This window comes from Nyctibius grandis, chromosome 7, assembly GCF_013368605.1.
Source record: "Nyctibius grandis isolate bNycGra1 chromosome 7, bNycGra1.pri, whole genome shotgun sequence".
Taxonomy (NCBI): domain Eukaryota; kingdom Metazoa; phylum Chordata; class Aves; order Nyctibiiformes; family Nyctibiidae; genus Nyctibius; species Nyctibius grandis.
The window spans coordinates 4,554,705-4,567,198 of NC_090664.1; the positions used below are offsets into that span (position 1 = coordinate 4,554,705).

At 40.5% G+C, this 12,494-nt stretch overlaps 1 protein-coding gene across 1 annotated transcript; it reads left to right on the forward strand.

Moving 5' to 3' along the window:
• The first annotated feature begins 325 nt into the window (after positions 1 to 325).
• Positions 326 to 7,719, forward strand: RP9 (RP9 pre-mRNA splicing factor). The gene is made up of 6 exons (XM_068404805.1): positions 326 to 584; positions 2,019 to 2,049; positions 2,865 to 2,994; positions 3,308 to 3,399; positions 4,834 to 4,895; positions 5,985 to 7,719. Exons 1-6 carry the CDS (start codon positions 385 to 387, stop codon positions 6,211 to 6,213), a joined length of 744 nt encoding a protein of 247 aa, XP_068260906.1. The 5' UTR covers positions 326 to 384; the 3' UTR covers positions 6,214 to 7,719.
• Positions 7,720 to 12,494: the final 4,775 nt, after the last annotated feature.

Sequence of the window (12,494 nt, forward strand, 5' to 3'; positions counted from 1 at the left end):
TGTGTAAATGGTTGTGGCACTGAGGTGGTTTGTTTTTAATAACGGTGTTTTGAAGGCGCAACACGCCGCGCGTTATTTTTAATCCCCGGGAAAGGTGGTGGCGGGGGTGAGCGGTGGTCACACAGCGCCTCACCGCCTCGGGCTGTGGGAGGGCGGAGCGGGGCTGCTCCCCGCCCGCGCCCGGGTCAGGAGGCCGAGGGGCTGCGGTGGCGGCGGGCGGAGGGGGCGCTGCCCGGCCGGGCCGCCCCGGAGGCAGTCCGCGCTCGGCCAGGCGCGCCCCGCCCGGGAGGGGAAGTGAAACTGAAATGCGCAGCGTAGAGGGAGGGGAGTGGAGGGGGCGGCACCGCGGCCTCGCCGTCCGCCGCGGGTCTGCCCGCCGCGCCGATGTCCCTCAGGGCGCCAAGGGGGCAGGAGGAGGAAGAGGAGGGGGCGGAGGAGGAGGAAGCGGTGAGGGGCAGCCAGGCGCGGCCCAAGAGCCATGCGGAGCCCGCGGCGAGCGGCGGCAGGACGCAGGACCGCCATGAGAGGAAACGGAAGAGGCAGGAGGCGCAGCAGCTCCAGAAGCTCCAGCACCTGGAGTCCTTGTAAGGAGCGGAGGAAGGGAGGCTGCCCGGGGGGCCGGAGGGTGCACAGGCCCCGGGCCCCACCTGGCCTTCCCCCCGCGCCAGCTCTGCTCAGAGCCCGCCCCGCCGGCATGTGGGGCTCGTTTCCAGTGCAGGGTTGGGGGGCGTTGGTTTTCGTGTGGTCCCTGGCCCCGCGGAAGGCAGGGGCGCGTTCCCTTCCCGCAGAGGCTGTGACAGCTCCGGCACATTTTAAAACCGTGTGCCCTTTGTAACGCGTGAGCGGGTCTGTGCCTCAGCCGTGCGCCTGCTGCGTCTCTCCGAGCAGGGCAGGTGGCGTCGCCGATGTCTCCGGCGTCCCCGAAAGCCCCTGATGCGTTTTACAGCAGCGCTGTGCTCCCCGCGGGGCTTCGGGGCCGCTTGCAGACCTGCTTGGTGACTTTATAACGATTCGTTTGGGGGAAAATGGGTCTTTTCAAGGTTCCTAGAAGTCTGGGAGTTGCAGCATAGAAGCAGAGGTTGTTCAGCTGGTTTCCACTAGAGTGGATTAAAAAAAAAAAAAGAATTAAGATAAAAAGGTTTGAGATCTGTCTAGTGACTCCATCAGCAGTCCACGGTGCTGTAAGAGGTTTATGCTATTTCGTTGAGAGGAGTTTAATGGAATAAACAGATCAGAAAGTTCCCAAGAACATGATTTTTTTCCTTTCCAAGTGAAACTAAAACTGTTTATGAAATGCACTGATCAGCACTCATAAAGTTATTGTTATGAAGACCATTTCGTAGTGTCTTGGCATTGAATTCCTAAGCACATGCACTTTCTCAGTTGCGGTGCTCTGTGTAGCACCTGCTTGCTGTTTGGATTTTAATAAATTTTATATCTACTGTTAACTCCAGAGAAATGCTGCAGGAAAGGTGGTACGTTGGTCAGTAAGGTTCTGTCTTTAGGTTTAATACACAGAAAAAGATGAAATTGGTATTATGTACTAGGTGTGGCTGGCAAAGCTAGATGTAAGGAATGGTCTGACTTGACATTTTCAGCTGAGTGTCTATGATTCAGCAGTGCTGGAGTAAAGAAATTTGGATCAGTGAGGTCTTGAGGAGGGATGCTGCAACAAAAAAGAGGAGAGAGTTGTGCCTTGATGGTAGCTGAAGCTAAATTGGATGTACCACACCTCGCTGTAAAGCTGTGCGGTGCAAGTAGTTGTTCCCCCACAAGAATATCAATCTGAAGGGTGTTTGCAAGAGACGTGTGTGGTGATATGACAAACACTGTGTCTCAGTCTGCTTGCATCCAGGTATCCGTGTTCTGCTGTAGTTCTTGGGGATTATAAATTGAGTGAAATTTAAGGGAAAATGTGAGGTGAAGGTTTGAACTCTATACCATTGAAATACTGTATTTCCTCAATTTATTTGTCTGTGCTAAGCTGCAGAGTAACAAATATTTCTATTGCTTTTCAGCTATGAGAAACCTCCCCCAGGGCTAATTAAGGTTGGTAAATATATTGCACTAAATTTTTAGCGTTACGAGGGATTTTCACACAACCTGTCTTTTAGCCATTTATCTTAACTTCTACATTACCTATATAAATTACAGAGAGAAGTAGGTGCTTCCAGGGGAAAACTTTGAGCTCCTCAGTTACAAGCCAACCTCTTTGACTGGGTGAATCCAGAGTGAAATGCCCAGAATCAGACAGGATGATACCAGTTCTTTTATCACCTCTTAGCACACACACTTAATGCAGTATTTAATAGTGCAGATAGAGGGGAGTCATTTATGGTGAAGCAGATTTTCAGTTTGAATGACATCTTTTCAGGATTCTTCTCCATTGCTTATGCTCAAATATTTGTGTAAAAATACTTGCCTTTCATAATGATCATTACTTGTGCCAAATTTATATACTTAAGTCACAATCTGGTGCTTTTAACCTAAAAAATACTGCTCTGTGTTGTAAAGGATGTTTTTAATTGTTATGTCTTGTTAGCAGGAAGAGGAAAAAGGAGTCTCTGCTTGTCTGTTAAGTTTTCATTTATATTATTTATTTAAATAAATTACTAAAATAAATGGGAAGGAATGGAATTAATATGGCAATAAAGTTCAGACTGGGAAATTCAAGGGTGAGGGGAACAAGACAGTTACTTAATGGTGTTAAAAGGGTCAGGTATTTTAGATCCTTCATGTGTCACAAGAAATATTACAGGGGAAATAGGTTCCCTATTCAGTGAAGGCTTGTACACTTGGATTATTAATTTTTACAAAGAGAAAAAAAAAAAAAGTGATTTTACTGTCCTTATCTTTGTCCGTAGGAGAATGAAACGAAACCAGAGGACTGCATACCCGATGTGCCCGGCAATGAAAGCGCACGAGAATTCCTGGCACATGCCCCGACAAAAGGGCTTTGGATGCCATTGGGAAAAGAAGTCAAAGTCATGCAGTGTAAGACTGAAAATATTTCAGATGTCATTGGGCCTTCATGTAGCCATCTGTGTGCTCTGGGGGAGGGCAGAATGGCTGGTGGACAGATGACAAGGTCCAGGTAGATTTGCATCATATTGATATAAAAGCAACCAGTATCTTGACGGCTGCAATGGCCTTGCATTTTATGGTTACATTTATCAAAATAATACTTGTATCTCGCTGTTTGTTCCAACGAATTGAAAATATTTTGCATGAATACGTTTGGGTTTGTTTTTTTTCTTTTGATCTGTCTCAGAGGTGCAATTCACTGCTGCTTCTTTTTTTTTTAAAGGTTGGAGGTGTAAACGTTATGGACACAGAACAGGAGATAAAGAATGCCCATTCTTTATTAAAGGCAATCAGAAATTGGAACAATTTAGAGTAGTGAGTACAAATGCTGTAGTATTATTGCTTGTATTTTTTAATACTGATGATGCATAATCTTGCAAGTGAAGAGAAGCCTGGTAGATGATGCTTTATTAAGGACTTTTCCTCTGTCTCTAGTATAATATAGATGCCGAAAATCTCCTAATAAAGAAAAAGCTACAGATGTGGTTGGATGTTTGACTACTTTGCAGAAAATCTACTCTTCAAGAGGAAAATTAGTAATTTTTACATTTAAATTGGAAATCTTCAAGAACCTGTTTCAACCATTATATTCAGTTTTTGTGATTAAAATGTCAACGTAACAAAAAAAATGTTTAGTCAAGCTTGAGCTGCCCACATTACAGCCGTTGCAAGCCTTGCGCTCTCACTGTGAACAACCACATCATGAAGCCTGATGTCTAGGTCTGTAATCCAGTCATTGTCTAAAAGTCTGATCTCTTGCTACATGAATCAGTTCTGCTCATTCTTTCTGCATGACCTCTTTAACTTTTCCTCTTGCTCTGCATTGTTAACCTATATTTCAAGCTCTCATCACTTCGTGTCTTATGTCTTCATTTCTATCCTTGAAAAATGCGATCTGGACTTACTCTGTCCAATCAGAATGGTACTGCAAAGAGTATTTTTAGCCTGCTCCCATGACCAGATTGCCTCTATTCTTCATTTTTTCTCAGGCTGCTTCTCTGTTGCATCAAACTCACTGTACGTCCAAGGCCCTTCCTTCATGGTGCATTCCCAACATCTTTCATTTGCTGCTGACATTTTAATTCCTACCTCTGATCAGTATCTGATATCTCCTCTCTGTTGAACTTGTTTGCTGAATCTTCCAACAGGAATGATCACCCCATCTTTTTGCTGCTTTCTTGCACAGCATGAACTCACTTTAAATATCTGCCAAGTTTATTTGCTATCTTCCTTCTCAGCAATCTTTTGCTGCAATACCTGTTTAATTTAAAAATAACTGATTTAAGAACCAATAATGGTAGCACATAGCATGTTAGTACAACTCCAACTTCATTTGCCATTTGTCTTATATTCCTTGCTCCTGTATTTCTGCGTGTTTGCGTCCAAGTTTTTAAAATATGCTGTAAGGGCACAGCTTATTATTTTGAACTTCAATATTCCTTCTATGTCTAGCTATTCCTATAGTATATGCATGGGGTTCTCTTAGTTAACTGTGATCGGAGAGGGAGAGAAGTAGTATACCTAAGAGAGTCCCCTTCATTGGTGATGCGACTAGATAAGCTTTTCCTAAAGTAAAAAAAAAACAAAACACAGCTCAGATTAATGATGTTAAGTCTGAGAGTATACTTGAGAATTAAGAGCTCGCTAAATGTATTTCCTCTTTTGATAAAAGCCTCTTGCATTGGGTTGCTTTGGTTTATTTTTTTAAGAAATACAACGATCAGTGACAAATACTTTACCACTTTAAAGGCACATGAAGATCCAATGTACGATATAATAAGGGAAAATAAGCGTCATGAAAAAGAAATGAGGTAAGTGTGTTTCTGTAGTAAACTGCATTTTCAATTTGGCTTTCGGTTTGGTGACGTGATACTAATGTATAGGTGAAATTTTGATGTAAGCTCCCCTTACCAACTCAGAACGTTTTTTTAATGGCAGTTTTTTAATGTTGGCAGACACTAATGCATTTCTACTTTCTCAGTAATCACTCAGTAGTACTTCCTACCCCTTTAATTCTATTAGCTTCAATATTTGTTCCTAAAACAAAGTTTGAAGAGGAGTCGTATTCATTTATGCCATAATATTCAGGTATTTGAGTTTAATTTTGGTTTAGACCTAAAAAAGTTTGATTTTTTTTTTCTTTCCCTGACTTCACTGAGATGTTTTCTGAAATTTGGTGCATCAAAGTGCCTTCAGTAGACATGAAGGGATAGATATAGAAAGCTAGTTCTAGGCACCTGATATTCCTCATGTGAGGTCATTATTCAATATATAAAGCAGCGGAGTTCTTTAACGCTTTCTTACTTGAACTGCATCAGTGAGATAACTGAACAAACTAGAGGTAGCCCGTAGAGTAGTACTGCTGCTGCAGGTGAGGATCCTTGGAGAGGATACTGAGCACAAAAATAAAATAAGGAAATAATTTGTCCCCATTTGTCAGTAAGCTGTGAAAGTTCAAAGGAAGAGTGCCTGTCAAAAATACCTCTGCATCTAAAGTAGAGTCTGCTCTGTCACCTTCACTGGCATCATCTCTGTATCAGCAGGACAATGAATTTCATACTATCTTAATCCCAATAGGTATCTGTGTATGGATAAACACAGAACTTTTTATGGTGGTCTGGTGATAGCTGTTGCCTCGTTATTTTGCACACATAAATACTGGCCAATAAGCTTGTCTGTCTTGGATATCCTGTGGGATGGAAAGTCTCTGAGAATAGACTGCTCGCCTCAAAAGAGGTTGCTTTTATCAGTCTGTGAAAACTGCAACAGAAGTGTTCCCCTGCCCTTTGCATGCAGCTTCCATTTCTCAAGCTAGGATGGAAACAGGTGAAAGCTAGAATAAATTATTACAGGTAGAGGAGAGCTAGAAAGGATTTTCATTCATATTTTTTTAAACTCAGGATACAGCAGCTGAAGCAGCTCCTGGAGGACTCTACCTCAGAAGATGATGATAGCAGTGATGACAGTGATGAGGATGATGAAGATGGCAGCAGCTCCACTTCCTCAGAATGTAGAGATAAACACAAGAAAAAGAAGAGAAAGAAGGAAAAGAAAAAAAAAGAAAAGAAGAAGAAAAAAAAGAGAAAGCGTAAATCATCTAAATCTAATGAGAAGTCAGAATCTGACTGACAGCAGTCACCTGCTGTGTGCTCATTGACCTCTACTTGTGAACTGCAAGGAAAGACCCAAAGAATGAGGAAGAAACCACCAGAAAGGGCTTTGTTAAACTCTGAATATACAGGTGGATACATACAGCATCCTACGCTGGTTGTCCTCTTCTGCCCCTCTGCAGTGCTGCAGCCAGAAGGAAGAGAGCTGCATTAAACAATACTCCATCAACCATATCTTTATACTGTAAAACCTGTGCTAATGGTCATCCGTCCTGGCCAAATTGGGCCTCTGCATTGCCACATGTGACTATCAGCAGAAAGCAGTGACTACCAAGGTATTGCCAACAAATCTGCAGAATTCAGCGGACTCTGTTGAAGTGTCTTTTCTCCATGAACTTATTTTATTATATACACTGCCTCATTGTAAGGGGACTGCAGTTTGCACTGTGCACTGACAGTTCACTTCCAGTGCTTATAACAAGCAGGTTGTACTGTATTTTTTTTCTCTGCATATTGCCTATGTGCTGAAGTTCATTGTACTTACCCTAGTACTGGCAGCTAGGGAAATAAAGAGCACTGCTGAAGGGGGAAAAAAGTTAATCAAGGGGATTTACTTTAAGACAAAACTGCAGTTTCAGCAAGACTTGGGGTTTTTTTTTTTGTTTTTTTTTTGTGTGTAGCAAAATCACAACATCACCATTAATACGCAGTTCTGCGATACCTAAAGTGTTCTCCAAACCATAGGAGTGGGAGCCAAGTGTAATGATGATAGATGTTCAACTTTATTGTAAAGAGGTAGTGGTTTTAGTTATTTAAAAAAGGGGTTTTCATGTTAGAAATGAAAAAGATTAATTTCTACATACACTTTAGTATCAGTTGTTTTGATACATTTGAGGGTTTTTCCTTTTAAAAAGGCTTGGGGAAGGAAACTCCAACTTATTTTTTACGTTTACTAGAATTATTTTATGTAGTAATATTTTATGAATCATCCCACAAGAATATAAATGAGTAAGGCTTTCAAAATGGTTTTCAACTCTATGCATGTAAGCCACAGAACACTAGTAAAGTACTTGTAAGCAGGAAGAAGGGAAAGTTTTGTGTATTTAACTGACCTTGTGGACTGACCACACTTCTTTTAAATAATCTTGCAAGGCAGACTTGACTAGGAAGATTGAGATAGCTATAAACTGCATGAGAGTAAGCATCTCTTTTTGAAACATCAAGGTACAGTGGTACAAATCTGTGTTTTGAGGACCTAGATGATGTATACTGGTACTCTGCAAAAGGAGAAAAAAAAAACAAACCAATTTGCTTTGAAAGGACTAGGAAAGACTTGGATGGAACTTAGTCTCTGTGCTTACGCTTATATTGAAAAAAGGCATGATAAAGCTAACACCAGTGGAGTGAGCATTAACAGTGAAGTCAAGGAACCATAGAATAAAATGCATTTAAGACTTTTTTTCTCCTGAGAGCTTTGGAAAAGAGGCTAGGGGAAAGTATACATTAAAACGTGTTTTCTCCCTCCTGTATGTCTAAGAGTCATTTAGTAAAAATAAACCCCCATTCCTTGCCAGTCATTCACAATCTGTTCTGGGGAGAAACAAGATAGTCAAGGCCTACTTACAAGAAGATCCTTTATCATATTCCCAGAGCTTGAATGTGGAGTTGTGTTTTATCCTCCAGTATTATGTAGCAAGTCTCCCTGTGATGGAATTTCCTGGTGACTCCTGATAGTTCCATGTATCAGCATCATCATCAACAAATTCAAAGCTCCTGCCTCAAAGCTCCAGCAGAAAAAGATTTAACAGCTGAAATAGCATGAGGAGATTTATAATGGCCTGGTTCTCTGTATTGCCACATTGGTGCTGAGAAAATGCCTGCATTGATAGCATTGGCAATTGTTGGACATGCTGGAAGGCACAGCTGGTATTCATGTGATGCATACTAAGAGAATTCTCACTCAAGTTTGTCTAGAACAGAGCTAGCCTAAAGGTCTCTTCAGTTACTTTAGCTTTTGTCATTTAAGATTCTTCTGAAGTTTAGTTCAATTAAAACAAACTCAGTTTTTCCTTAGTCTGTCATCCCATTCCTTGGTAATGGGTCCTTCTCAGTTTACCTACCAGGGTTTGCTGTTTGAACAATCAAGAAAGATACTGTAAAAAACCATTCTCTAACTTACATCAAATGCAGTTTAAAAGTTTGTTTTGAGATGCCAAGACGCCAAATCACTCTTCTGTACCACACTAAAGGTCTGTTTAACCTAGTATCTTTTTCTACTCGTGGTCAGTAATGGATGCCTACACAACAGAGCAGTGCAAACTCTAGTGGCATTATTTCTGTTATTTCATCAAAATGTTGTCTCAGCCTCTACTGCTTGTAGTGCAGGTACTAACTCACAGGTTATATTTTAGTATTTAATAGTCTTGGATACATTTTTTTTTCTTTTACATCCAGTCACTTCTTGTAAACTTTGCAATTTCCTTCAACAAGGAACTCTAGAGATTCATTAATAATTAGTGAAGATACATCATTTGCTTTCAAACTGCTCCCTACTAGTTTCATTTCATACACCCTAGTTCTTTTAATGTAAGGCATGTGAACAACTGATACCTGTTCATTTTCCCCATCTCATTCTCAGTTTTATAGTTCTCTATCATATCCCATACGTAAAGATTTTATAAGTGTTCTACTGAAACTCATAAAAGCAGAGCTAATTTCAACATTAAAGCTAACAGTTTCAATGAAGTAAGATTTTGAGTAGTGCTGACTGGCAGCCAGTGCTAGAGTGCTGAGAAGCAGGATTCCATTTCATCATTCAGCATTTTAACCAGTGCCAAAGCTGTCATTTAAGAGACTAGGTCTTTTAGACTAGAGATAAACAACAACACCCATTCACATTAATGGAAAAATTATTCTATGTAGAAGTAAATCCAGAAAGCAGAATAGAAAGCTATAGTCTTAAAAGACTGATGAGCCTTATTTTTTGTATCTTAACCATTGAACTATTCATGGTTTTGTTCAAATAACCATTTTTTTTCCTAGCAATCCTTGCCTTCTTTGTAAACATATTTCCATTTGAAAGTTCTGTTGAAGCCTGAGTGGTAGTAATAGCATGATTGTATAGTCCCATGAATCTGAGTAAGTGTGAAATGCAGCTACAACATATCTCCCAGGCAATACAGCTTCACAGGTCTTCAGCTCCCAGGGCTGTTTATCTTAATACTCTGAACCATTCTTCTCAGAAAGATTACTTCAGCAAAAACGCTGACATCTGTCTTATTTCTTTGGCCATGAAATTACTTGGGGTTTATAGTCTTGTTGACTGAGATGCCCTGAGGCAGTGAGTCAGTCAGGGGAATCTGAGGACTCTTTTTTTTTTTTAAACAGCACATTTGCTTTTCCTCCGTATGCCTACAGTTAGCGTGCAATGAGTGGTTTTTGCCCTTGGCTCCTATCTTCTGTTGTTTGATTTTAATAGAAGGACCTGTAATTAATCTTTTCTGACATAAGGCAGAAAACAGGACATTGTAAAAGGGAGAGCTTTATGCCACACAGATGCTACCAAATTGAAAATTAAAATATAGAATTAAAACCTGGCAAGCCAACATAACCCACTGGCTCCACTTCAGTGATTACACCACACCCACTTTGCAACCAAAGTTTTAGTTAGCTACAAATAATGACTTAGAAATTCTGAATCAGACACTAAATCTGTCCAAACAAAGCTCCCAGTAAGGCAGTCTCAGAGGCCTTGAAGGTTTGTTACTGGTGTGCCAAGCAGCAAATAGATTCTTCAGCTGCCCCTCAGTAGATGCTGCAGGAAACATGTGAAAACTTGAAAGGCAATGCAGTACTGCTACAGTTACAAGCTCTAATACTGCCAGCACTGCAGTTAGTCATCACTGAGCAATGTAGCTTCAGTGGTAACCAAAGTTGACACTATGTGGATCTGTAACAAATTTAAATTTCAAATATCACCGGGGCTAGTAACCTGGCTGAATAAAAAGAGCCTGGACTTCAATTCACAGCCTTTTAAAATGCTGTTTGTACTTCACAACTTCTCTGAAGCATGGCCATTTTACCCACTGGAACATTAAATGTAAGCCAGCTGACTTAAGATGCAGTCTGCAAATCATCCATGTTGCTAAGTGAAGAGAAAGTCAAGTAGAAGATTTACTTTTAAGGTCACAGGACTAGTGCTGTCAGAGCAGAGTGGACTACATAAAACATTATCTAAGAAGTATTTCTGGAGCACTAGAACATTCATGCATACTGCTTCAAGCATTGGTGTGAAGCCATGGCATGGGCACACTACAAGATTTTAAGCAATTAGTTTAAAATAGCATTTGTTTCCAGACAAAGAGCTATCTAAAACGCTCCTACTGCTACCCCCTCACATACTCTTGGGAGTGAGCATCACCAGTCCCTAAATTGCTTCTTACATCTGGTTAGAAAGCACTGACTATTGCAAGACCTGTGAAAGGATGACTAGCGTGATCTTGGGAGTACCTGTGAAATATTATCCATTCCCAAACATGAGTGCCATCTAACTGGGAGGTCATGAATATTCCTTTATCAGACAAGCAGCAAAAGACAAACAGTTAAGTCTGTCAGCAGAAGTGACTTAGTATTCAATCCCAAAGCTACACTCAAGTTCAGGAAGAAAAAAAGTCAATCCTTGCCTAAGAGATCTCAGTTATAGCTTAGGATTATTCTTTGGTCATCACTTGTAGCCTTCAGTTGAAGACATTCTACCACTCATTCTTCCCATCAGAGTAAAGTCTATCCCCCTCTAAAAACAGCAAATTCCTATATTAAGTATCCAAGAGCAGCAGTCCTATGTTTTCCAAAGTATTCAAATGCTCCATGCTTAAAGTAATTCTCTCCCTCATTTTATTATTTGGGGTTCTGATGGAACAGAGGTTTTGTGCAGCACAAAAGCCAAGTAAGAATTTGCATTCCTTATTTTCTTGCAGTGCTTAGGGCAGAGAGGAAATAAAAACTTGGCATCACAGTGGTAATGTGGATCCTTTCCCCTAACAGCTTGGGGTAAAGGCTATAATTACAGTAGCTCTTTAACAAGTAAGCAAGTGCTATTAAAAATAGATCAAGGATCAATTGAGTAGGGAAACCTCAATACTCTTCACAGAGGGAAAACAGCATAACCTCAGTTACAGGTCAAACTAGTAAAGGTAGGCACAAAACTTGAATGTAGTCACAGGAAATGCTACTTCTGTCCATGCAGGTTACTCTAGGGCACAGACAGAATAACAGCATTGGAAGAGGAGGCAGAAGACACATCCACCCCACTCCTTTTTAAAGATTTTTTTTTTTTACAGTTTCCCTATCTTTTTCACTCACACTATCACTTTATTTGGGACTCATCCAAGAATGGCAGGATCATGTTTATTCTTATCACATGGTGATACTAGCTTTCATAGACATGAAAAAGATTACACATCTTTGAGCTATCCACCTCCTCTAGATCAGTCTGTTTCCATTATTCATAAGATAGCTCAGTGGAGACCTAGTTATATCGTCTTAGTTCTATAAAGAGACTTCTCTGTAGTGAGTTGCCAAGGACAGTATCAACTGTAATAGAAGTCATCAGTAAGAAGTCAGGGAACAGGGTACACCACTGTTGTAAAAACTTTTGCTTCACCTTCAAAGTCCATCTCTCCAGCTCAGAGTCTCCATAGAGGACTCATAAAAGTCCACAGAAATGAAGGGGAAGCATCACATCTCAGTGCTTTAGTTTTAGTCCTCAATCATGCATTTGAAGAGAGCAAGATCTGAGGAACTGCCTTGAAATTTCAAGTCAGTACTTGACTTTGTATAGCTTTAACTATATTCTTTACACTTTGACAAAAACAAAACCATCCAAAAATCCCGCTGATGGAAGAGAATCTTGTACCTATGGCCACATCATATAGACAAACTGACTATGAGATGACATTGACAGACTTCACAATCCTGCAGAGCTGAAGAACAGGGCAGCAGTAAATAGTATGCTATAATAGTATTGATGCATCCCTATCATAAGCTTTTTATCTTCCATGTATAGATGGAATACAAGAAGTCTCAAAGTGCAATTCTATTAAATTTATTATTTAAATAGTGGATGTGCTAGTTGTAAAAAGGTGACTTTAGTGTTAAATACTTAATTCCATTTTAATAGTGTCTTCAGTCTTTACAGTGCTACTTCTTACCCTTTACGAGCAGCTTACAAAATATACAAGAGAGTAATAATTGAATTTTGGATTTATGCAAACCGCTGATAGATTTTTTTTTCCTTCCTGC